This window comes from Protomyctophum bolini (genome assembly GCF_963924005.1).
Source record: "Protomyctophum bolini genome assembly, chromosome: 19".
Lineage (NCBI taxonomy): Eukaryota > Metazoa > Chordata > Actinopteri > Myctophiformes > Myctophidae > Protomyctophum > Protomyctophum bolini.
In genome coordinates, this window is record NC_137880.1 from 35,836,940 (window position 1) to 35,863,701 (window position 26,762).

Genomic DNA, 26,762 nt, shown 5'->3' on the forward strand with positions numbered 1-26,762 from the left:
TCATATAGCATTGGACCTTTCATCGTCAGTGGTGACAGTTGTTGAATGAGTAGAGCCCATCCTGACTCTGTCTGAAGGAATGAGGGTCTTCAGGACCCGACACAGCCTACATGGAGCCCTGCTCATCAGACGCAGGAGGTTCTTCCTGAACCTCTCTCCTACAAACACATACAGGATGGGGTTGAGACAGCTGTGAGAATACGCCATGGCCTGGGTGACCTGTAGAGCCAATCTGATTCCGGTGCTGATGCCACAGACGTTGAAATGAGAAACTTTGAGTAACTCCAACGCTCTGAAGAATGAGGCGAGGCTGTAAGGCATCCAGCAGCAGAAATACACGGCCACGACTACGAGGACTAAGCGGATGGACTGTTTCTTGGATGTCTGGGTGTGCAGGAGCTTCCAAATGATCTGGGCGTAACAGAAACACATAATGGTCATTGGAATCAGTAAGCCAAGGATGTTCATTTTGAAAAGGCCAAAGATAGTCCAGTAGTGCCTGTCGAGTGTTGAGGTTTCATTCACTAAGGAAGCACCGCAGATGAGCTTCTGTGAACTTCGGTCCGGCTCTGCCTTTAGAAAGATTATATCTGGAAAAGAGGCGAGAAATCCAGCAAACCATGTAACGGCAGCGGCGATCATTCCAAAGGTGAGTGTCCGTGCTTTCAGTGCATAAACCGCATGCACTATAGCCAGGTAGCGATCGATGCTCATCAGGACGATGAAGAAGATGCCGCAGTAGAAGCCAATGTGGTAAGCACCGAGGACCATCTTGCACATGGCATCGCCAAAGGGCCACTCATCCCGGGCTTGGTGGGCGAGGAAGGGAAGGGAGCACACCAGGAGAAGGTCAGCGATGGCCAGGTTGAGGAGGCACACGTCACTCATGCTACGGAGCTTCACCCCGAAGATGATGACCCAGAGGACCAGCAGGTTCCCCAGAAGACCCACGACGAAGAACAGAGAATAGATCACTGGGAGAAAGGAGATCCCATGTTGTTCATATTCACACACGTTTCCTTCATCGTACGATTCGTAGACGTAGTCAGACTCAGTAGTTTCATTTGAGCTGAAAATAAATTGCAGGATAAGAGTAGGGATTAGGTGCATGTTTATAATAAAATGATGCAGTAGGCTATATAATATATTAGATCCATTTTTGAAAGAAAAACAACAGCATCTTAGAGCTGTGTAGAACATATTACGTTTTGTGCTTCAAGAGTCTCTAGATTGGTTATGTTTTTCAGGGAGACATCATGCATGAGCTGGATCGATGCACATGAAACATGAAACAGTGCAGTTACAATGGGAGAGATTGAGGGTGTTCTGCTTTTCTCATTTCAGATCCTGTAAATTCAGTGAGTCGGGACCCATTTGTGGGTCAAGCCACCGATTTTCATGGGTCACAAATCTAATTTTCTTTTCCTATACATTTTAAAAATATATAAACATTTCACAAGAGATTGGAAGACGACTATTCGACTAATCGAGGTCAGGTCTAGTGAAATATGAATATCAGACTAAAGTTAAAAGTCTCACCTGGCAGTGGCGACATCCATTATTGACTGCTGTGTGGTCGACACACCAGGCGCCAACCTCTACATATGCTCAATGAGAAGATGTTGCACTTAATTTAAATAGAAGCATGCACACACACACACACACACACACACACACACACACACACACACACACACACACACACACACACACACCCCTTGCACAACACTTCCTCCACCAAAGTCTTGTGGTGAAGTTGCAGTATGTGTTAAAATATATGTATTTTCCATTTAAAGGAGAACTTTAGTTTTTTTTCAACCAAGGTTCATGTTTTAGGTTGTTGTTAGAGAAAAAAAAAGATGAGTGTGAAAAAAATAAATGTTGCTGCTTTCTTTTGTTTTAGGGATTTTAGCTGTTTTTGACAGGGGGGCGGGGGCATTCGAACATGGGGCTAAATATGTATTTTTTTTACAAACTTTTATAGCGATTTTTTTTTACTATTATTTACTATAGTCCTACTAGACCCCAAGAAATTACATTTGGTCACAAAAGATCACGGGGTCTACTGAATGTGTCAAACTGACATATGGAGCCTATGACACACAATGTGGCTTCCCCCAAGTCGGCCTCCTTCACATTCAGTAGATCCTGTGATCTTTTGTGGCCAGATGTACGTACTAACAACAACCTAAAACATGAACTTTGGTTGAAAAAAAACTAAAGTTGCCCTTTAAGGTGAACCAAGCATGTGCTGTTGACATCTGTTGGTTTTATTCATTAATAAAACCCTTTATGGCTTGTTCATTTATTTTACAAGGAGGTCGTCATTCAAGGAAAAATCGAGGATGTCTTACAATGTGATATTTTCGTACAACAATATTCACACTAGCATGAGTTTCCCTCCTGAACCTCTCCTCTATACTGTGTAAAACATACAGGATAGAGACAGCTGTGAGAGAAATAGATCACCGCTGTGACTTCAATTTCATTGAAGTCATACGACTTCAAATTTCACTGTGGTAAGTTGTAACGTGTGTGACAAATCGTACAACTTTGACTTTACCGGTGTGTGAAATAACCAAAAACGAAAAATTGCAGCACAAAAAAAAGGAAAAACAATTGCACCACAGCACACTCAAGTGTGCCATTTTCTGTTCCACAGAAGCATTCAAGAAGTTTATGGCTACTGTCCAGTTTTGAGAGGAGGGAGAGTTTCTGGCACCTAATTGAACTGGATGACGATACTATACTTCTTGGCTGTGTAAAGCCAAATCGATTTGCCTTGCTGCTGTCTCATACTGTACATTAGACATGAAGTACTGTACGTGTAGGCCTACTGTAACTCCAAAGCTTTGAAGAGAGAGAGAGACGCATGTTATATAAGGCTTGCAGCAGCAGAAGAACTTGGCTACAACTACAACCAATCAGATTGACATGTTTCTTCTTGGATGCAAAGTATAAGTAATCAATAAGTATTAATAAGGTTTATTGAATTGAATAGCAGTAAATATAGGAGCTTCCAAATGATCAGTATAGCAGGAACCCATAATGGTCCTCGGAACCATTAAGCCAACAATATTCATGTCATGATGATAGCTGAAGGTATTGCTTTGTTTTGCTTCCTGTGATATCATTCCCATGCAGGGCGAGGGAAGGCACAGAAGGAAATGTTTGTTAGCACCGGGTGTTTCTTGAACTTTCAACGTATTGGTGCCTGCTCTAGCTGATATGCAATTATGCATACATGACAATTAAAACTCAATATTTTTGCTAAACTGCAGTGTAAGATAGACCACATCCTGTTGAACATGACACACATGCAATGCAACTATACCGGCAACAAAACCATTTTAAAGGCAAAACTTTATTTTATGAAGTATGTAGAATGCAGTATATGTACACTTCAAACGAAAGCACAAGACAATACAAAAACTGCTACTTTGAGGACGAAACCATGAAAAGACTTGTCTACTCAGGGTCATCCGTTTTTAATTCATCAGAATATTTAAAGACGTACAAATATACACTTCTATGAAAAACAGGAAGCATGGGGTGGGTTTTTTTTTTTTTTACAGGGGCCAGTTTCGAATTCCATCCGTCCGTAGTAGGTAGGTGCTCTTTGGAGGAGTCATATAGCATTGGACCTTTCAACGCCAGTGGTACTTGTTGAATAAGTAGAGCTCATCCTCCCTCTGTCTGAAGGAATGAGGGTCTTCATGACCCGACACAGCCTACATGGAGCCCTGCTCATCAGACGCAGGAGGTTCTTCCTGAACCTCTCTCCTACAAACACATACAGGATGGGGTTGAGACAGCTGTGAGAATACGCCATGACCTGGGTGACCTGTAGAGCCAATCTGATTCCGGTGCTGATGCCACAGGCGTTGAAATGAGAAACGGCGAGTAACTCCAACGCTCTGAAGAATGAGGCGAGGCTGTAAGGCATCCAGCAGCAGAAATACACGGCCACGACTACGAGGACTAAGCGGATGGACTGTTTCTTGGATGTCTGGGTGTGCAGGAGCTTCCAAATGATCTGGGCGTAACAGAAACACATAATGGTCATTGGAATCAGTAAGCCAAGGATGTTCATTTTGAAAAGGCCAAAGATAGTCCAGAAGTGCCTGTCGAGTGTTGAGGTTTCATTCACTAAGGAAGCACCGCAGATGATCTTCTGTGAACTTCGGTCCATCTCTGCCGCTAGAAAGATTATATCTGGAAAAGAGGCGAGAAATCCTGCAAACCATGTAACGGCAGCGGCGATCATTCCAAAGGTGAGCGTCCGTGCTTTCAGTGCATAAACCGCATGCACTATAGCCAGGTAGCGGTCGATGCTCATCAGGACGATGAAGAAGATGCCGCAGTAGAAGCCAATGTGGTAAGCACCGAGGACCATCTTGCACATGGCGTCGCCAAAGGGCCACTCATCCCGGGCTTGGTGGGCGAGGAAGGGAAGGGAGCACACCAGGAGAAGGTCAGCGATGGCCAGGTTGAGGAGGCACACGTCACTCATGCTACGGAGCTTCACCCCGAAGATGATGACCCAGAGGACCAGCAGGTTCCCCAGAAGACCCACGACGAAGAACAGAGAATAGATCACTGGGAGAAAGGAGATCCCATGTTGTTCATATTCACACGTGTTTCCTGAATCATACGGCTCGTAGTAAAATGTAGTTTCACTTGAGCTGAAAATAAATTGCAGAATAAGAGTAGGGATTAGGTGCATGTTTATAATAAAATGCAGTAGGCTATATTAGATCCATTTTTGAAAGAAAAACAACAGCATCTTAGAGCTGTGTAGAACATATTACGTTTTGTGCTTCAAGAGTCTCTAGATTGGTATATGTTATATGACATACAGATCTACGTATACTGTCATGCGTGGGGGGACAGAGCTTTCGCCTTTGCTGCCCCAACCCTGTGGAATACCCTCCCTAAGGCACTCAGAGATGCCCCTACCCTTCAAACCTTCAAATCCACCCTCAAAACCCACCTCTTCAAAATTGCCCTTCCCCTATAGCTAACCCTTTTCACTGTCTTTTAATGTTCTTTAGCTTTTAGTGTTATTATTATTATTATATTTTTCTATTAAAGTTGTTTTTAATTTGTTGTTACCTCTGTAAAGCCCCCCTGTGTAAAGCGTCTTTGGGTACTCTTTGGAAAAGCGCTATATAAGTTTGAGATATTATTATTATTATTATTATGAAAGGGTTTATGTCTTTCAGGGAGACATGCATGAGCTGGATCGATGCACATGAAACATGAAACAGTGCAGTTACAATGGGAGAGATTGAGGGTGTTCTGCTTTTCTCATTTCAGATCCTGTACATTCAATGAGTCGGGACCCATTTGTGGGTCACGGACCGATTCTAAAACAATTCTAAAACAAACAAAATCTAAGCAATTCCATAAATAAAATGTCTAGTGAAATTGTATGTCAGTTGCATGTCAGACAAAAGTTAAAAGTCTCACCTGGCAGTGGTGACATCCATTTTTGACTGTGCTGTGTCGACACACCAGGCGCCAACCTCTACATATGTTCAATGAGAAGCGTTTGCACTTAATTTAAATAGAAGCGCCCGCACGCACGCGCACACACACACACACACACACACACACACACACACACACACACACACACACACACACACACACACACACACACACACACACACACACACACACACACACACTTGCACAACACTTCCTCCACTCAAGTCTTGTGGTGACGTTGTAGGATGTGTTAAAATATGTATACATTTTCCATTTAAGGTGAACCAAGCATGTGCTGTCGACAACTTGACATCTGTTGGTTTTATTCATTAATAATAACACTTTATGGCTTTTCATTTATTTAACAAGGAGGTCATCGTTCAAACAAAAAATATCAAGGATTTCTTACAATGTGATATTTCCGTACAGTCTTTAATACAACAATATTCACACTAGCATGAGTTTCCCCCTGAACCTCTCCTCTATACTGTAAGTATAGAGTAGAGAGACAGCTGTGAGAGAAATAGATCACCTCTGTGACTTGTAAAGCCAAATCGATTTGATATAAGACATGCCTATAAGGCATGCCTTATAGCATGCCTTGCATGCTATAAGACATGCTATAAGGCAGGGGTTTTCAACTGACTGTGAACCAGGGACCACCACCCTGACTTAGAATCAGCCTGGGGACCACTGTTGTGTTGGGTGAGGAACTGGGGATATGGGCTAAGATTAGTGCTTTTGTAAGTTAACAGACTATGCATTACTACTGGTAAAATGTCCTAATAATAATGACTCAACCAGACAATCCGGTGCACTTCCCCCTTCTTGAGATTCTAACTCCCTCTTTCTGTTGAATTTCTTGAACTCCAAGTTGTCAGTAAAATGACTACATGGATGGACTCATTATGTCACTATAGGTTCACGGTTTCTCAACTAGTGGAAAGAGCATTTAAAACAAAATAAACAAATCCAACATTACTAAATGCATGGTCAGGGACCACATGCAATACCTTCACGGACCACCCATGGAAAACCCATGCTATAAGGCATGGTCAGGGACCACCCATGGAAAACCCACGCTATAAGGCATGGTCAGGGACCACCCATGGAAAACCCACGCTATAAGGCATGGTCAGGGACCACCCATGGAAAACCCACGCTATAAGGCATGGTCAGGGACCACCCATGGAAAACCCACGCTATAAGCCAGGCATGCCTTGCATGCTATAAGACATGCAGCAGCAGACGAACTACAACTACAACCAATCAGATGGACGCAAAGTCTTGGATGCAAAGTAAGTAATCAATAGTAAGGTTTATTGAATTGAATGGCAGTAAATATAGGAGCTTCCAAATGATCAGTATAGCAGGAACCCATAATGGTCCTTGGAACCATTAAGCCAACAATATTCATGTCATGATAGCTGAAGGTATTCCTTTGTTTTGCTTCCTGTGATATCACGCCCAGGGTATGATATCGGGGATGGAAATGTTTCTTAGCACCGGGTGTTACTTCCTCTTATCTACCTTGAAACAATACATCTGGTGAATAAAAGGCAAGAAATCCAGAAAGCTGCAATCATTCCAAAGAAGCGTGTTTGTATCTTCAGTGCATAAACTGCATGCAATGCACTATATAGGCATTGAGTACCGGTCAATGCTTATCAGATTGAGGAAATATAGTAAACACTGATGACCAAGCAGCAATAGCTGTAGGCCTAACGGCACATGCATATGCGTGTGTGCTTGTGTGTGTGTGTGTGTGTGTGTGTGTGTGTGTGTGTGTGTGTGTGTGTGTGTGTGTGTGTGTGTGTGTGTGTGTGTGTGTGTGTGTGTGCGCGCGCGCGTGTGCGTGTGTGGTGTAACACCTCCAACTCTTGTTCCTGTTCACATAGTTTCTGCTCCCACATTTGTAGTGTCATCATAATTTCTTAGAAAACAGTCGTGCATTGCACACAATATGCATCTCTGCAACAGTAGCTTTACATCAGAACATACTGTATATTCGCATGGACATGTTGTATACACGCACACACAGGCTGCCATGACGGAAAGACTTGGCAGGACAGACGGCCTAACCTCCCCGAGAAGCCTTTCATTCTGTGCGTCTCAGACGTGTTCAAAGACCAAATCAAACACACAAACCCAGGCTATAGTATAGCCTATAGTAGGCCTACCACATATACCCATAGAGGCTAGTAGCTTATAGTACCACACCATGCACTTAATATCAGCTTAATATCAAACCCATAGGCCAGAGGCAGAATGCTGACTCTATATGAGACCTGCACTGTCAAAGGATTCAGTCAGTCAGTATGGCCTTGTGGTTAGAGTGTCCCTGTAACCTGAAACTGGGAGGTCGGGGTTCAATCCCCGCCCGGGTAATACCAGACTGTATAAATGGGACCCTGCTTGGCACTCTGCATGAATGGGTTGGATTGAGGGGTCAAATCAACTCAGCTAATCAAATGATTCCCGAGCGTGGCACGGCTGCAGCTCACCGCTCCTTCGCTGCAGCTCACCGCTACAAGAGATGTGTCAAATTACGAGAACAAATTTCACTGTGGTAAGTTGTAACGTGTGTGACAAATCGTACGACTTTGACTTCACCGGTGTGAATGACTGGCACTGAAGTGAAGCAATGATTCAGTGTCATTCACAGAAATAACCAAAAACGAAAAACAATTGCACCACAGCACACTCAAGTGTGCCATTTTCTGTTCCACAGAAGCATTCAAGAAGTGTATATGGCTACTGTCCAGTTTTGAGAGGAGGGAGAGTTTCTGCCACCTAATGGAACTGGATGACGATACTATACTTCTTGGCCTACACGAACTGAGGTTAAGTTTGGGTCAGTTATTTAAAAATGCTCATTTGTTATAATCGTATGCTTCTCTCAACTTTAAAATTATCATCATTTTTATTTAGTTGATTTTAAAAACAGCACAAATATTATATAAAGCAAGACATAAACGGCTTCTTGGCAACATTCAAAAAAGGTTTATAGGGATAGGGATTGTATAGGTATGAGTTGAGAGGGGAATTAAACTTTAAACAAACAGGTGTTGTTGAACTACCTTGAAGAGCATGTGTGTTTCGCTGTGGAACAGCTTGCCCGAGCCTATATAAAGCAAACATTAACCTAAAGCAATTTAAAAAAATATTATTGGAATACAACGTGGAATGAGTGGGGGGTTTGAGTTATCTGTTATGCTACTGTATGTAGTGTTGGATTGAAGTTTTGAAATTGAAATAGATTTTTTTTTTTTGCATTTTGAGGAAAGTAGACTATTGGATCAAGACTATCATATGTGTATTTATTTGATCGATTCTGACATTTGCATGTCTACTATGATATACAAAAGTAAAAGTCAGACCTGATAAAAAATACATCTACAGTATGATTGCCCTGATGATCCAAGGCTATACGTGGCCATGTGCCTTGGGGGAGAATGGGTTGGGGGAGAATGTGTGTTTACTTTAGTTGATTTATGTTCAATTAATCATTTACTTTATAGGTAGGTGTGTGTGTGCGTGTGTGCCTGCCTGCGTGCACAATTTGCAGAGACGGTTGCTCTATCATTCTGCCAGTGAGTATAGCCTACACGTGTGGGAGCCCGAGCAGTTTCTGTTGTCCACACTAGCACTATATTGTGAACAGTATAATTGTTGACAGTAGATTAGTCGATAGTAGATAGTCTGATAGTAGATTAGTCGGTGATCATGGCGTCGGAGACAACGCACATGGTGTTGGAGAACTACATCGGAGGGCAGTTTGTCCCTTGTTCCTCCGGTCACATCGACTCCTTCGACCCGTCAACCGGGGAGCTCTACTGCAAAGTGCCCGACAGCGGCAAGGATGAGGTGGGTATAGCCGGTGGGGATATTATTATTATTTATTTGCCTAAGACTCTCGTAGATGTATTTTATATCGATTCTTTTCTGACATTAACTGTCAGAATCTATCAAATACATCTACGAGAGTCTAAATCTTAGGGGTTATTAGAAACTTATCTAAAACACATAGCTTATAATTGACAGTTGGGGCAAATAACCTATAAGTCCATAATTTATTATGACCCCTCCCCAAAAAGGCCTATTTGTCCTCCTGACCCCTTATCCATGATTTATACATTATGGATAATTAGTATGGATATGGACTTATATGGTTATTCGTCTCAATGTATGCATGTGACATTTACAATACAATTAGGTTTTGATATTAGCTCATTTTGCTATTTGGTGCTATTTTTGTGAAACATACATAGCCAGATAAATACATGCATTTTATACTTTAGCTATAGCCTACTGTATCAGAGCTAGACAATTAATATACTGCTGCAGTTTGAAATAACTGCATTTAGGACCTATAACATGAGATATGTAGGAAACCTACGGCTGTTTTAAAGAGCTTAGTCAGAGTGAAGCACCTTTGCTCTTGACAGTGTCAACAGGGCAATCATTAAACACACACACACACACACACACACACACACACACACACACACACACACACACACACACACACACACACACACACACACACACACACACACACACACACACACACACACACAGATCCATTGACCCCAAAATCACTGCTGTAGGCTGCATAAATGTGTGTGTGTGTGTGTGTGTGTGTGTGTGTGTGTGTGTGTGTGTGTGTGTGTGTGTGTGTATATGTATGTACAGTATGTATTTGGTTAAAATGGGTAGGGTTTAAAAAAAGGCAAGAGCTTGCTCTGGTGCACTGGCCTAAAAGTGGGTCCTTAAAAACTGCTAAAACTTCTGAAATGTATGCATGTATGTATGTGTGTAGTATTTAAAAGGGGGGCTTTTTAGTAAAAAGCCCAGCCCACAAAACCTTCATATATTTAAAACAAATCCAAAATAAGGCTACCAGTGAAGGGCAAAATGCCTATTCACTGGGGACTATGCAAGGCAGAGGCGTCCACCCCCCTGAGTCCAAGTTAAGCTAGACCGCATACCTAAATGTAGATATGTATGTATATATGTATGTATGTATGTATGTACTGTATGTATGTATGTATGTGTGTAGTATTTAAAAGGGGGGATTTTTGTAAAAAGCCCAGCCCATCATACCTTCATATATTTAAAACTAATCCAAAATAGGGTTACCAGTGAAGGGCAAAATGCCTATTCACTAGGGACTATATGCAAGGCAGAGGCGTCCACCCCCCTGAGTCCAAGTTAGGCTAGACCGCATACCTAAGTATGTATGTATGTATGCATGTATGTATGTGTATGTATGCATGTACTGTATGTATGCATGCTACGCTACGCGGCCCTCACATGTAGCGTGTAACTTCCTGGTGCAGGTGGAGGCTGCAGTGGAAGCGGCCAAGAAGGCCTTCCCCGATTGGTCAGCCCGCAGCGCGGAGCAGCGAGCCGAGGTCCTCAACAAACTGGCAGACCTGATGGAAGCCCGTCTGGAGGAATTCGCCCAGGCCGAGTCCAGAGACCAAGGTGAGCACACACACACACACACACACACACACACACACACACACACACACACACACACACACACACACACACACACACACACACACACACACACACACACACCACAGACCGTGAACCAATGGCCTCTGTAGAAATGTAACTCTCATGAGTTTTAAACACATTTGACCTGAGGACGATTCTACGAATGTCTAATTCTAATCTAAATCCTGGCATGCAGTTTTCTGAACATGTTTCTATTGTCAGTGGTTCTCAAAGCATTTCATGTCAAGGACCCCCAGAATTATATGTAATTGGCGCCCCATCTGAATATATGTTGTTCCAGGGACCCCCCCCCCCCCCAGAATCAAAGATTTGAGTTAAAAATTTTCTGAAAGAATATTATATTCAAAGATTTGCGCCACATTTTATTTTTTTAAATAGCAGATCTACAAGCTCACATCAGTCATCAGACTGAAGAATACGTGCACGCGACCTTGCACTAAATGGGCGAGGTCGCGTGCACGCATCCCGCCTGGGTGACGGCATGCAGGGCTTTGGGAAGGGTGTCACAGGTTAAAGGGACACTTCACCCTTTTTGCAAAATAATATATGTTAATGACGTTTAGAAGCTTTAGAACACTTTCCTGGGGGTATTTATGATATTACACACATAAATACCCCCAGGAAAGTGTTCTAAACCTTCTAAACGTCATTAACATATATTCTTTTGCAAAAAGGGTGAAGTGTCCCTTTAACATGACATCACAGGTTATCATGACATCATGTTGTGATGATGACATCATGTTGTTATATGATGACATCACGCCACAGGTAAGACGGTGGCGTTCGCCCGGGCGGTGGACATTCCCAGGTCGGTGCACAACTTCCGCTTCTTCGCGTCGTCCGTGCTGCACCACACCACGGACTGCAGCCAGATGGACCACCTGGGCTGTGTCAACTACACGGTGCGCTCCCCTGTGGGAGTAGGTGAGACCTCTACTAATAATATACCTTTATTGAAAGGATAAGCCCCTTGAGATGTCGCCTCTCATTTTAGAGGGGGTCCTCATCAACACTGATACATTGTACAATACAGTTCACAAAGCAATACAACAGTACAACCATACAGACAGGACAAAACAAACAAGACAGAACAAAAGCTCTCCCAAAGATAGCTCCCATGCACCCCACTGTTTCAACCCTAAATAGCAGAGTTCATATGGGGGAAAAAAATATATATATATACCCTTTGCACAATAAGACCATGTTATTAGGCAAAAACGAAACAAAAGCAAACAAGCAGTTCCAGCATGCATAATGTGATAATAATGAGCAGCAGCATCGAGCCAGCAGGGAACACATATGAAGGTACATACAGATCGGTCGGTATGTTATATTTATGGAAAACAAGGACAACTGCCAGTATGTTAGTTTAGAAGCATGCCTCTCTGTGTGTGTGTGTGTGTGTGTGTGTGTGTGTGTGTGACAGCACTTTGGGAGCCACTGGTTTAGGGTGGCATTGTGCTTGGTGGTGGAAGGAGAGAGGACTGGATATATATTTAGTGAGCTGTTTTCTTGGACAGTATTTTGTAATGTACTGTAGTAGCACCAGCGTGGCCATAGGGTGGTGCTGCTGCTGCTGCACCATAGAAAGGCAAACCATACCTTCCTTGTGTGTGTGTTTGTGTTTGCCCCTAGCTGTTGTGTGCTGGAGTCTTTGGATGCTCAGTGCTCAGTGGGCTGTCAGGTTTGTTAAAAACATAAATGGGGCATTACCTGTTGTGAAGTTGCCCGAACGGCCAAGGCTCCAAGAACAGTCAGAAATGTTCGTTAAGGGCTTTTAACTCCTCCCCCAACCTCCAGACAGTTTTCTTCAGTGCAATTCACATACACAAACTAAATACTGGCCAACAATAGACCAACAGAACAAATACTTAGGCAAACACAATTGAACAAGATCACATAGGATGAGAACTCTCTTCAGGTTAACCCTTGGTCACCCAAGGCCCTGTAGCTCTCCCTCAGGACTGTTACCCGTGTTAAAGCCCACAACCAACTCACCCACCTGTCCCTGCAGCCTCCCTTAAATAGGGGTGGATCATACCACAGGACACAGAGCAATTAGCAACCTTTCTTCTCAATAAATACTTATAAATAAATACTGCCATAAATAATCCCTTGTATAAAAGTAACCTAAACATACTAAAGATGTGTTACCATTAAACAAATATAAATAAGCATGAACACTCAATGACAAATACTCAAAGCATAAGAAGTAACCCCCCCCCCCCTCCCCTGCATAGCACTTGGCCCCTTCCTAAATCAAGGGCAATGCCACCAGCAGTGCAGGAGAGACAATTAGCAAACAATCAGTGAACACACAGTTTTCCATACACAAGTTTAAAACATTAGTCCTTGCATGTTATAGTCTAGAAAGCAGTTTCAAGTGTCTTTGTATATAGGGCACGGGTTGCCCTGTGACACCTGTTTTTTTCACTTTCACAGTATATGTGTTTCTTTGCGGATCTAAAAGGTTTTTTGAGAAGCTATATACTCAAAGTTAAAGACGATGCCTCATCAAAAGCTAAGAGGAGTAAAACCACAAAGTTTCCTGGCTGGCTATAATGACATGAGGAAACAAACAGTAGAGCTACTATTTTCACTGCATGATTATAATCTATCACACACTGAGTACTGCTTCACAAACAGGTGTGATGATGTTTCTCAAACCCACAGAACAGCTTTACAGGAGTGCACGTTAAACCTTAATTACTCCTCTCACCACACGTCTTTCAGAGACACGGTTTAATTTTAGGTTTGCCATTAGGTTTTTTTATTGTTATATAAGACCCTACATGGTATTTATATGAATTCATAAAAAGGAAGCCCGATAGATGCCCGGCCAGCAAACCGCTTTCTGTAAAAAGAAAAAAAACATCCTCTCAGTTCAGGGCTATACCATCATCATGAGGTCACAGCGCGTTGCGACGCGTTGTGGGTTTGTATAGATTGTTGGTTCGTGCCGGGGACCTGCGGTTCAAGTGGTTTATAGTCAGAGTATCCTTATCTCTTCATACTTTATTATTGCATGTGTCAAGTAATGTGTCACGAGCATAAAAGCACCACCGAAATCGGAGATCTGCCTCTCCATCTCCCTCTTTCCTCCATGTTACAAAACACTGTGTTACCGCGACGCAGTGTTTAATAATCGCCTGGTAGAGACACTCTATAGATATATGATCAATTAAACTTAACGTAATATCAAACACCAAACAGCCATTAAGTCATCAATAATGTTCATAGAACACATTGTAGTGAATGAAGTAGTTTATGGTTTATAGTTGGAACTTGGCACAGAGCCATCGTTTAGCAAAGTGCGGTCGAAACGAATGGTGTCGGTAGCCTATACTTGGAATTCACTAAAACGTGTTCTATAAACATCATTGATGAATTAATGGCTTTTTAAAATGTATATTATGATAAGTTTCAGTGATCATATCTATAGAAAAAAAGTGTCTCTTAATACCATGCGAATATATCAGGCCATTGTGTTGTGCTGGATCATGTCCATGCAGTCAAGGAAAACATTCCAATCGGCCTCTAGGCTTGTTTCATTTTCGTTTCAGTTAAAGCGTTCCTTGTCGAGTGGCAACACGGATCTGTGCCTGTGATCTGGCAAGCCATGACGCCCACTTTTAAATTAGTAGCATTTAAAGCATCTGCGTTTGAAAACCCAACACACGCCACTGTTTATTCCGCTTGGGAGAACTCTGAACTTTAACCCAGCTCCATACCACCCCCCAGCTATATCGACGTCCCTGATGACACAAGTCTGTGTGAATGTATGACTGGAACCTTACTGGAACCTCCAGTTCCAGTAAGCTAAACGGAACTCTAAACAGGTATATTATTGACATACTGTAGTTCAAAGCTGAAAATAAGTGGTATGCAATTGCATGGTTGACCAGAGCCCCTCTCTTTTCTTTTTTCTGTTATTATGGGGAAGGCTTTCGCTGAAAATAACAATCTACCAAGCTATGCGTTGTGAGCTTGTAGTGTGTTACCTCTGCATGACACTGACCGTAGTATGACAAAGTTAATTTATGAGAAAAATGAAATATGGAGATACAAGGTTTCTGCCAACAATATTGAGTTGCTGCCTGTCGAGAGGAAACCACCTATTACTCAATGTTTTTTTAATTTTCTTTCCCCGCATAAATCAGTGCTATTGAACAGCCTTTACGTCTGTGTGTTGTTTCATAAATCAGTGCTATTGAACAGCCTTTACGTCGGTGTGTTGTTTCATAAATCAGTGCTATTGAACAGCCTTTACGTCTGTGTGTCGTTTCATAAATCAGTGCTATTGAACAGCCTTTACGTCTGTGTGTTGTTTCATAAATCAGTGCTATTGAACAGCCTTTACGTCTGTATGTTGTTTAGAAAATATTGAACCAAAGAAAAGTAATAAAACACGCTTTGGACAAAACCTCTTAACTCCATTGGACCCTCAAACTGTCTGCTAAAACAACTAATTCCACCACCACCTCTCCCCCTCTCATGCAAGTAATTGACAATATTATAAAGTCACAAAATGACCATTATAAGGCACATTTTAATTTCACAGTACAGTATGTAGAATGGGTACACTTCAGACGAAAGCACAAGTCAATAGAAAAACTGCTATACGAAACCATGAAAAGCACCAAGACTTGACTTGGCATGGGAGCGAAATGAATTGAATCCCTTGTTTGAGCCGAATCTGGGTTGCACGTGGTTTGTTGAACTCCCTCTGAGTGTGGACTTCGTTGACATTAGCTAAGTATTCAGACTTGCCAGGGCGTGCAGAGAGCACTGAGGGGGAAGGTGCCCAGGGCTGGACTGAGACAAAAATTAAACCCCGGACATTTTCCCGGAATTTGGACCAGACTGGCCCGGCACCAGCGGGTCGGCCCACCGGGCATAATGTCTGGTACGTCCTGTGGCCACTCAGTCCACCCCTGCGGGTGCCCAGTGGTGCGTATGACGTCAGTCCCGCGGTCCCAATAACGCGACACCCATAAATCCTACTACCAAAATATTCCGGCACCATAGTAACTATCCCCAAACCCTAACCCTAAGAATAGAGCCCCATACTAAACCTATCCCCAAACCCAAACTTTAAACCCTGCCATATACCACCAGAAGTGTAGTACATTGGATGTCTTAATGGAGCAAGATGTTCCACATGCAGTAACTTGGCCCATATCATTGGACACAGTAAAATAACATCAAACAATGGATGGTACTGTGAATGTTTTGGTGACATCAGAGAATGCGTGCTCCATAGATGTATCTCTACGCACGATTAATGCACAACACGAAGCAATTACATTCATTTAATATACAAACATGCACGCGTGCATGCAAACATTGTAGGGATAGCCACATTAACGTGCACTGACACACACACAGTGCACACACACTAACACTGCCTTTCCACTGGCACTTCATATAGCAATAGCATTGGACCTTTCATCGTCAGTGGTGACAGTTGTTGAATGAGTAGAGCTCATCCTGACCCTGCTCGTCAAACGCAGGAGGTACTTCCTGAACCTCTCTTCTACAAACACATACAGGATGGGGTTGAGACAGCTGTGAGAATACGCCATGGCCTGGGTGACCTGTAGAGCCAATCTGATTCCGTTGCTGATGCCACAGGCGTTGAAATGAGAAACGTTGAGTAACTCCAACGCTCTGAAGAATGAGGCGAGGCTGTAAGGCATCCAGCAGCAGAAATACACGGCCACGACTACGAGGACTAAGCGGATGGACTGTTTCTTAGATGACTGGGTGTGCTGGAGCTTCCAAATCATCTGGGCGTAACAGAAACACATAATGGTCATTGGAATCAGTAAGGTAAGGATGTTCATTTTGAAAAGGCCAAAGATAGTCCAGAAGTGCCTGTCGAGTGTTGAGGTTTCATTCACTAAGGAAACACCGCAGATGAGCTTCTGTGAACTTCGGTCCGTCTCTGCCGTTAGAAAGATTATATCTGGAAAAGAGGCGAGAAATCCGGCAAACCATGTAACGGCAGAGGCGATCATCAAGGTTCTTGTCTGTGCTTTCAGTGCATAAACCGCATGCACTATAGCCAGGTAGCGATCGATGCTCATCAGGACGATGAAGAAGATGCCGCAGTAGAAGCCAATGTGGTAAGCACCGAGGACCATCTTGCACATGGCGTCGCCAAACGGCCACTGATCCCGGGCTTGGTGGGCGAGGAAGGGAAGGGAGCACACCAGGAGAAGGTCAGCGATGGCCAGGTTGAGGAGGCACACGTCACTCATGCTACGGAGCTTCACCCCGAAGATGATGACCCAGAGGACCAGCAGGTTCCCCAGAAGACCCACGACGAAGAACAGAGAATAGATCACTGGGAGAAAGGAGGTCCCATGTTGTTCATATTCACACACGTTTCCTAGCTCGTACGTCCCGTAGTCATATGTAGTTTCAGGTGGGCTGAAAAATAAATTGCAGGATAAGAGTAGGGATTAGGGATATTCAATTGGCGGCCCGCGGGCCACATGTGGCCCGCGGAGCGCCTCCTTGTGGCCCCTGGAAGAATTTTGAAAAAAAAAAAAAAAAAAAAAAAATTTTTTTTTTTTTTTTTTGAGAATAATTATAGGGCTAATAAAAGTTACAGGTATGGTGTGTGCGATATTAATTGTGAGATTACCATAATGACAGTAATCATTAAAGGACCACTTTTCAACCTATCTTCATATAATAGGTCCTCACTAATAATCATGATAAAATGACACATTTTTTTCTACTCGGTCTGTGTCACATAGGAGGGCTGTGGGCAGTTCAGAAACCCACCCAACAGTGACATCAATGGAGAATCCAAGCTAATAGAAACTGCAGGCTTTCTAGTCCTGAAAAGTTGCGAAAATGGAAGCCATCATTCTCACAATAATAAACCCTGTTAGGGTCCATTTGGTTCCATTTGTACACTCTCAGAGTTACAGACCCATAAGGGTCCATTTGATTCCATTTGTACACTCTCAGAGTTACAGACCCATAAGGGTCCATTTGATTCCAAACCATTTCCCTGGGGACCCCCTGGAACTGCCTCAAGGACCCTGGGGGTCCCCGGACCCCGAACCCCACTTTGGAATCACTGCTCTATGTAATGTTTGTGTGTGTGTGTGTCCGTCCAGCTGATGGTCGTTAATGTCAAAGCAATGCTGTTTATGCACTGTCAAATAGGTCTAGGCCTACATCTATTCTAAGGTGGCATATACCTGTATAGGCATATTACCCTGCTCATTACTGTTCGGAAATATACATAAATCTTCGTGTTTGAGCACAAAAAGCATTTTGAGAACCCACAAATTTCCGCGCTTCGCGCGCACACTGTGCGGCCCCCCACACACAATCATTCTACAGTTGTGGCCCCCGGCCTAATCTAATTGAATACCCCTGGATTAGGTGCATGTTTATAATTAGATGATGCAGTAGGCAACATTAGATCCATTTTTGAAAGAAAAACAACAGCAATATCTTAGACCTGTGTAGAACATATTACGTTTTGTGCTTCAAGAGTCTCTAGATTGGTATAATGTGATCTACGTATACTGTTTGCAAAATGTGATAAAGTCATGAAAGGGTTTATGTTTTTCCGGGATATATGCATGAGCTCACATAAAAAATGAATGACATTTTTCATTTTCTTTTCCTATACATTTAAAAAATATACATTACGTATAAACATTTCACAATTCTAAAACAAACAAATCTATAAGCAATTCCATAATTTAAAACATAAAATAATTATACTGTATATTGCAGGGGTAAAAAAACATCGACTAATCGACTAAGAGATTGGAAGTCGACTATTCGACTAAACGAGGTCAGGTCAAATTGTATATCAGTTGTATGTCAGACAAAAGTTAAAAGTCTCACCTGGCAGTGGTGACATCCATTATTGACTGTGCTGTGTCGAGTCTGTCAACACACCAGGCGCCAAACTCTACGTATGCTCAATGAGAAGCGTTTGAGCTTAATTTAAATAGAAGCACGCACACGCACACGCACACACACACACACACACACACACACACACACAGTTACCTACAGCTCTGCTTGTAGGTTAAAGTGTGTTCGGACTTGTGTTGCTCCGAGAGGTCAACCCACTGCAGACAGTTGCGTTTACCTCGTCTGTGATGTACTCCTGTGAGACCTGGGAGTGCATTCTTCAAACCTATAATCTAATCTCTGACCCATTCCCCAAGGATCGCTGTGTAGTTCCAGGCTAAGAACATGTGTCGACACGACACTACACGTGTGTGTGTGTGTGTGTGTAACATGAAACACTGTCACACATCTTGAATGGATGTTATGCATAATATAAGGAATGTACATAGCACGCCATGATAGAATAGTGGAACTCATAGCGAAAGGACATATGAAAATATCATGCATCTTCAGTGAGAATGTTCAAACAGTCCTGTGTCATTCCATCCATGTTCCAACTCTGTGATAACTGAGATACCTTTACATCTCTGACAGCTAATATACACCAGATGTTGTTGCGGTCGATGAAGAGTCCAGAGAAGTGTCTGTATTATAGCCTGCACCTTTGACCACAGCCTAGAGGAAGCATTTATGACCACGGTCAAATACTAAGCACTTCTACACAACATCTCAGAGCTGTGCTAATAGGTGGTGCAGGCTATTTGTCTTTATATTGGGCAGCCCATAGGGCATACCGTCACCCACAGACTGGTTGTTAGAGGGTTCTACTAGGGCATACCGTCACCCACAGACTGGTTGTTAGAGGGTTCTACTAGGGCATACCGTCACCCACAGACTGGTTGTTAGAGGGTTCTACTAGGGCATACCGTCACCCACAGACTGGTTGTTAGAGGGTTCTACTAGGGCATACCGTCACCCACAGACTGGTTGTTAGAGGGTTCTACTAGGGCATACCGTCACCCACAGACTGGTGGCATCCCACATTGTTGGAACCCAAAAAGGAGACAAAAAGGCTGACAAATGATTGTGGCGTCTCCGCTATAATTGGCAGCCGTCATATATGGCAGAGTTACTTATTTGTAAATAAGTACTAACTTAAATATATATTAAACTTATATCAAATAAGTATTAACTTATTTGTTACTTATACACATAGAGTACTGAGTGACTATTGTGCCTATTGTATCAAGAAAACACATATTTTGCAGATGTAACTCTAATATTTGTGTCCTTGTATGCATATCCTTTGTGTGGACATGTGTGTGTGCGTGTGTGCGTAGCTGGCCTGATCAGCCCCTGGAACCTCCCGCTGTACCTTCTCACGTGGAAGATCGCCCCAGCCATCGCCACAGGCAACACCGTGGTAGCCAAACCTAGTGAGATGACCTCTGTCACCGCCTGGATGATGTGCAAACTGATGAACGATGCAGGTATAGGATCACACACACAGCATACCCCTAATGAAAAGAATCACCCCGTCACATAGTCCAGGGTGTGGAGTGGGGAAATTTGGTATATATATTTTTTTTTTATTGGCCTAAAAATATTGTACTATATAATACATTCATGAATCCACTTGCTGATTTATATGTGACCATTATACCATAAACCAGGGGTTCTCAATGTTTTTGGCTGGGGACCCCCGGAAATGCTTTAGCCATGTCTCGCGACAGTATACATTATACACCTAGTATACTGTAGATACTGTATATATAGCTTGTGGATCGACAGACACAAGTTGAAGTGGATCTACGGGTTTCAAACGCAGAACGTAAGCCGAGCTGAGAAGTCGGCCAGCAACGCAAAGCACCTTAGATTTAGCATAAGAGCGATTATAGGTCCGCGCGAGCAAAAAATGTAAACACCCATGAGTAATGAGTAGAGAGGGATGACGGCAGGATCGAAAAATACATCTATGGAGAGTCTAAATCTTAGGCTAACAGCGAGTCCCGGGCCCTTCCCTCCCCTTCCCTTCCCTCCCACACCTCAGGGGTCCCTCCGGGGGTCGTAAACGTGGTCTTCGGCACGGGGCCCAAGGCGGGCGACGCCCTGGTGGCTCACCCGGACGTGCCCCTCGTCTCCTTCACGGGCTCCACGGCCACGGCCCAGCGCATCACGGAGCGCAGCGCCCCCTACTGTAAGAAACTCTCCTTGGAGCTGGGCGGTAAAAACCCCGCGCTGGTGTTCGCCGACGCGGACCTGGACCAATGTGTCGCCACGACGGTCCGCTCCAGCTTCTCCAATCAGGTGAGTCAGTGTATGGTACGGGACCATCCATATAGACCAATCAGGTGAGTCAGTGTATGGTAACGGACCATCCATATAGACCAATCAGGTGAGTCAGTGTATGGTAACGGACCATCCATATAGACCAATCAGGTGAGTCAGTGTATGGTAACGGACCAATCAGGTGAGTCAGTGTATGGTAACGGACCATCCATATAGACCAATCAGGTGAGTCAGTGTATGGTAACGGACCATCCATATTATAGACCAATCAGGTGAGTCAGTGTATGGTAACGGACCATCCATATTATAGACCAATCAGGTGAGTCAGTGTATGGTAACGGACCATCCATATAGACCAATCAGGTGAGTCAGTGTATGGTAACGGACCATCCATATAGACCAATCAGGTGAGTCAGTGTATGGTAACGGACCAATCAGGTGAGTCAGTGTATGGTAACGGACCATCCATATAGACCAATCAGGTGAGTCAGTGTATGGTAACGGACCATCCATATTATAGACCAATCAGGTGAGTCAGTGTATGGTAACGGACCATCCATATTATAGACCAATCAGGTGAGTCAGTGTATGGTAACGGACCATCCATATAGACCAATCAGGTGAGTCAGTGTATGGTAACGGACCATCCATATAGACCAATCAGGTGAGTCAGTGTATGGTAACGGACCATCCATATTATAGACCAATCAGGTGAGTCAGTGTATGGTAACGGACCATCCATATAGACCAATCAGGTGAGTCAGTGTATGGTAACGGACCATCCATATTATAGACCAATCAGGTGAGTCAGTGTATGGTAACGGACCATCCATATAGACCAATCAGGTGAGTGAGTGTATGGTTATGGCAGGGGCCATCCATATTGGCCAGGGGGGGGGCACTTTGAAGATGGAGAGGGCCACTATACTTCCACACTCACGCCAGAGGGGCCACAATGCATATCGTACTGTCGTAGCAGAAATAGCCGATCTACAATCTCAAAACACGTCGCATCGCGACGTGTTTTGAGCTCGTCGATCAGCTATTTTTTTTGCTATTATTTCATTTGAAATCCTGAATTTTTGCTCATTTTGAACTGAATTGTATTATTTTTAATTGAATTTCAAATGCCAATCAATAATATAATAATTAATATCAGTATTCCGATATTAACCTTAAAGGGCCACACTAAGTGAAGTTGGGGGCCGCATGCATGTGGCCCCCGGGCCGCCAGTTGCCCATGTACAGTATGATATAGGCTGAGCCGGTCAGATTCACTATTTCTCTTCTCAGTACAGAAAAAGTAACAAGATTAGGTAATGTTTCTAATAAATCAGTCCCTATAGCCAATATTCGCAAAATGTTGTCTCTCTAGTCTAGAGGAAATGGCACGGGGTATATAACCAAACTCATTAGGGCTCAACCTGCAATATGCCTATTACATTTTAATCAGCAGTCCTACCTATAGCTATGGCAGAGGTTCCCAACCACTGGTACTATAGTACCACTGGTGGTACTTAAGCACCCTCTGGTGGTACTCAGAGGAGTCACCTAAAAAAAGTGGAATGAAATATTTATATTACTACAGGTATAGTTCTTCTGAACCAACCAAGCAATTGGTTGAAATAGGCTCTCCAGTCGTGCTGAAAATGAGCACGACAGACAGCACACCTAGCCGTTAATGGAAGAACGGAAATAATTAGAAATAGCAGCAGCATTATTGGCTTAGGAATGGAACAAAAAGGGCAGCTCCTGTATTTTTTAACATAAGTTATTATAATACTAATGAATTGCATTTTTTATAGCGCTTTTCCAAGTGCTCAAAGCGCTTTACAATGGTTCATTCATTCATACATTATGGTGGTACTTGGAGAGGCAAATATTTTCTGAGGTGGTTCAGTATAAAAAGGTTGGGAACCAATGAGCTACAGTATATGGCCCACCAGTGATGTCACCCACAGGTACATTTTCGAGCTATCCACTCTGAGACACATGCGTGACGCACGTACAGTAGGCAGAAATGGCAATGTTCTAATTATTAGTGAATATAAATGCATGGGACAAGTTTATCAGTATAGGTATGCAGTTGCATAGTTTGTCCACATGAGAGCGATCCTAGATCATTATTGAGACTGGCATCTTGACTGTTTTATCTACCAGTTTCTGTCTCTCTCTCCCTCCCTCCCTCTCTTTCCCTCCCCTGATCCGTTCCCATATATCTCCATCTCTTCTGCATCATCCCAGGGGGAGATATGTCTCTGTACCAGTAGGATTTATGTAGAGAGAAGTATTTACCCCGAGTTCCTGACAAGGTTCGTGGCCGAGGCGAGGAAGTGGAAGACGGGCGCGCCATCAGACCCTAGCAACAACAACGGAGCACTAATCAGCAAGGAACACCTGGAGAAGGTGAGAGCGTCCTCAGTGTCATTCTATCAATCAAATGAAACCGTTTGTATTCACACTTTGTAGTGCATATAAGACTTCCTCAAGAAGCCACCATGAGACACTTAAACCCTACTTAGCTCCCCCAGGGCTCTACTATAGCTATATGATCCTTTTCCTCCTGAAAACCAAATCTCTTTGCTGAAAATAGCTACAGTATATCTACAATATCTACATATATCTACGAGCATTGCATTACTGCGACTTGTAGATTAGGTTGTATAGGTTAGTTTTGGCAAATGTTCACCACAGTATATAGGAAGGTTCATGTGTTTAATACTATACTTAATTTAATTATTCACTATTTGCAGGCTTTTTTTTTCTACGGCATGTTTATGCAGTTACTGTATACCGTGGATATGATTTGCAGCCACTCCATTGGCCAGCAATGTGTGTGTCTCTGGCTGGCATGGGTCCGTCCGAGCATGGCGCGTGCGTGCGTGCGTGCGTGCGTGCGTGCGTGCGTGCGCGCACCCACACAGACACACACAGTACAGCACCACTCAGTTCTGACGGGTCTGATTATATATATATCTCTTAACCCATTCTGAACGGGAACCCATTTCGGTGTTAGCATCATGGTATGCTTTAGCTATTGAAAAATAGCAGATCTACAAGCTCATAACGACTGACATTTTTTGAATCTGATCTCAGGTCAGAATGGGTTAATCAGACCAGTGTGTGTCCAGTGGAAACCTTGTATGAATCTGATCTCAGGTCAGAATGGGTTAATGGAATGAGTTCCAAATGTCTCCCCTCTCTGACGCCTGCTCTGACCTCCAGGTGCGTGGCTTCGTGGCGCTGGCCCGGGCCGAGGGCGCCACGGTCCACTGTGGCGAGGGCGTGGACCGTCTGGACGGCCTCCCGCCGGCCTGCGCCGCGGGCTACTTCATGCCCGCCACGGTCCTCTCCGGCGTGGCCCACGGCTCCCGGGTCACGCAGGAGGAGATCTTCGGCCCCGTGGCCGTGGTCAGCGCCTTCGACACGGAGGACGAGGCGCTGGCGCGGGCCAACGGCGTGCGCTACGGCCTGGCGGCCACCGTGTGGTCCCGGGACGTGGGCCGGGTCCACCGCGTGGCCCGGCGCCTGCAGGCGGGCCTGGTGTGGACCAACTGCTGGATGGTCAGGGACCTGAACCTGCCCTTCGGCGGCATGAAGCACTCCGGGGTGGGCCGGGAGGGAGGGAAGGACTCCTATCACTTCTTCACGGAGGTGAAGACCATCACCATCAAACACTGAGAGGACTAGTATCAGCCCTGAAACATGACTGTAATTATGACAGTCATAATTACGACTGTCGTAATTATGACTGCCATAATTATGACTGTCACGGCTCAACTTGGGCCTGTTTTTTTTTTTGCGACTGCTACATTTACAGAGCAAGCGTGAACATAATATAAACGATTTCAAATATAGTGAAGTGCTCACCCGAGTATTAGGCCTATAATACAACATGGCCAGGTTTGTCAGATTTCTATATTAAATTGTTTTGAAGCATGTGATAAGCACCAACAGAGCCAGGATTCCAGTAGTACTTTCCCAATAAAAGCACTTCATACTGTACATCCGCCTCAGGCAGCTCACTGACTTTGTGTTGCTTAATTATTGCTTGTATGTTCTCTGTTATGTCATTAGTATCAATTAGGCATGTAACGATATATCGTATATCGATATATATCGATATTAATCCTGACAATATTAATCGATTTTTTTTTTTTAAAAGAGAAAGGAAAACACTGTTGTAAGGAGATGTATAGAGATTAAGCTGTGTGTCTCTCAGTGCAGTGACATTCGGTGATTATCTTTGCCATAATCATATTAAAAAAAGTATCTTTTCGTGCCAAATACTACAAAGACTGCAAGCGTCGGTGGGCTATAGGTCAGGAGGTATATAACCGGGGGTGATTCACAGCCAAAGAAATGTATTAATCTATAAACCATAAAGCAGCGGTTTGGACTGGAGGGAGCGCTGCAGTGTCCTTCTCTCATTCCTGAACTAGTCTAACATTTTGACTCTCTGCCTTTTGAACATGTGGTCATGAATGAATGCAGTGTAACATGAGAGGGATCGTACAAAGTCACAATGAGTCAGCGTGTGTGTGCGTGTACGCGCGTGTGCGTGTGTGTGCGTGTGTGTACGCGCGTGTGTGACTGTGTGTGTGTGTGTGCAGACTGCGCACACATGCATGCATGCATGATCATGAGGAGTGGGTGTGTATGAGTGGGAGAATGACCGGAGAATGGGAACTTATCGTTGCTGTTGGGAGGAAACCTCATAACTCCTTAATTTTTGAGGTTTTTTTCTCCATAAATCAGTGATATTGAACAGCCTTTACGTCTGTGTGTTGTTTCATAAATCAGTGCTATCGAACAGCCTTTACGTCTGTGTGTTGTTTCATAAATCAGTGATATTGAACAGCCTTTACGTCTGTGTGTTGTTTCATGAATCAGTGCTATCGAACAGCCTTTACGTCTGTGTGTTGTTTCATGAATCAGTGCTATCGAACAGCCTTTACGTCTGTGTGTTGTTTCATAAATCAGTGCTATTGAACAGCCTTTACGTCTGTGTGTTGTTTCATGAATCAGTGCTATTGAACAGCCTTTACGTCTGTGTGTTGTTCCATAAATCAGTGATATTGAACAGCCTTTACGTCTGTGTGTTGTTCCATAAATCAGTGATATTGAACAGCCTTTACGTCTGTGTGTTGTTCCATAAATCAGTGATGTTGAACAGCCTTTACGTCTGTGTGTTGTTTCATAAATCAGTGATATTGAACAGCCTTTACGTCTGTGTGTTGTTCCATAAATCAGTGATATTGAACAGCCTTTACGTCTGTGTTGTTTCATAAATCAGTGATGTTGAACAGCCTTTACGTCTGTGTGTTGTTTCATAAATCAGTGCTATTGAACAGCCTTTACTGTCTGTGTGTTGTTTCATAAATCAGTGCTATTGAACAGCCTTTACTGTCTGTGTGTTGTTTCATAAATCAGTGCTATTGAACAGCCTTTACGTCTGTGTGTTGTTTCATAAAGCAGTGATATGCCTTTACGTCTGTGTGTTGTTTCATGAATCAGTGATATTGAACAGCCTTTACTGTCTGTGTGTTGTTTCA

General features: G+C 43.6%; 4 protein-coding genes across 4 annotated transcripts; 1 reads left to right on the forward strand and 3 right to left on the reverse strand.

Moving 5' to 3' along the window:
- LOC308334366 (C-C chemokine receptor type 5-like) lies at positions 1-5,552 on the reverse strand (the record flags this gene model as incomplete). Its single annotated transcript, XM_080791092.1, has 2 exons — positions 5,473-5,552; positions 1-1,069 (listed from the first exon to the last, which is right to left on the reverse strand). Exons 1-2 carry the CDS (start codon positions 5,490-5,492, stop codon positions 1-3), a joined length of 1,089 nt encoding a protein of 362 aa, XP_080647218.1. The 5' UTR covers positions 5,493-5,552.
- Positions 3,331-4,726, reverse strand: LOC308334092 (C-C chemokine receptor type 5-like; the record flags this gene model as incomplete). Its single annotated transcript, XM_080790680.1, has 1 exon — positions 3,331-4,726. The coding sequence occupies one exon, from the start codon at positions 4,724-4,726 to the stop codon at positions 3,629-3,631; it is 1,098 nt and encodes a 365-aa protein (XP_080646806.1). The 3' UTR covers positions 3,331-3,628.
- Positions 5,553-9,240: 3,688 nt separating the features above from the next.
- On the forward strand, positions 9,241-24,888 carry aldh8a1 (aldehyde dehydrogenase 8 family, member A1; the record flags this gene model as incomplete). The annotated part of the gene is made up of 7 exons (XM_080791091.1): positions 9,241-9,360; positions 10,836-10,983; positions 11,794-11,949; positions 20,259-20,408; positions 20,969-21,225; positions 23,452-23,613; positions 24,433-24,888. The coding sequence occupies 7 exons, from the start codon at positions 9,241-9,243 to the stop codon at positions 24,886-24,888; spliced, it is 1,449 nt and encodes a 482-aa protein (XP_080647217.1).
- On the reverse strand, positions 16,449-18,926 carry LOC308334093 (C-C chemokine receptor type 4-like; the record flags this gene model as incomplete). The annotated part of the gene is made up of 2 exons (XM_080790681.1): positions 16,449-17,460; positions 18,907-18,926. 2 exons carry the CDS (start codon positions 18,924-18,926, stop codon positions 16,449-16,451), a joined length of 1,032 nt encoding a protein of 343 aa, XP_080646807.1.
- Positions 24,889-26,762: the final 1,874 nt, after the last annotated feature.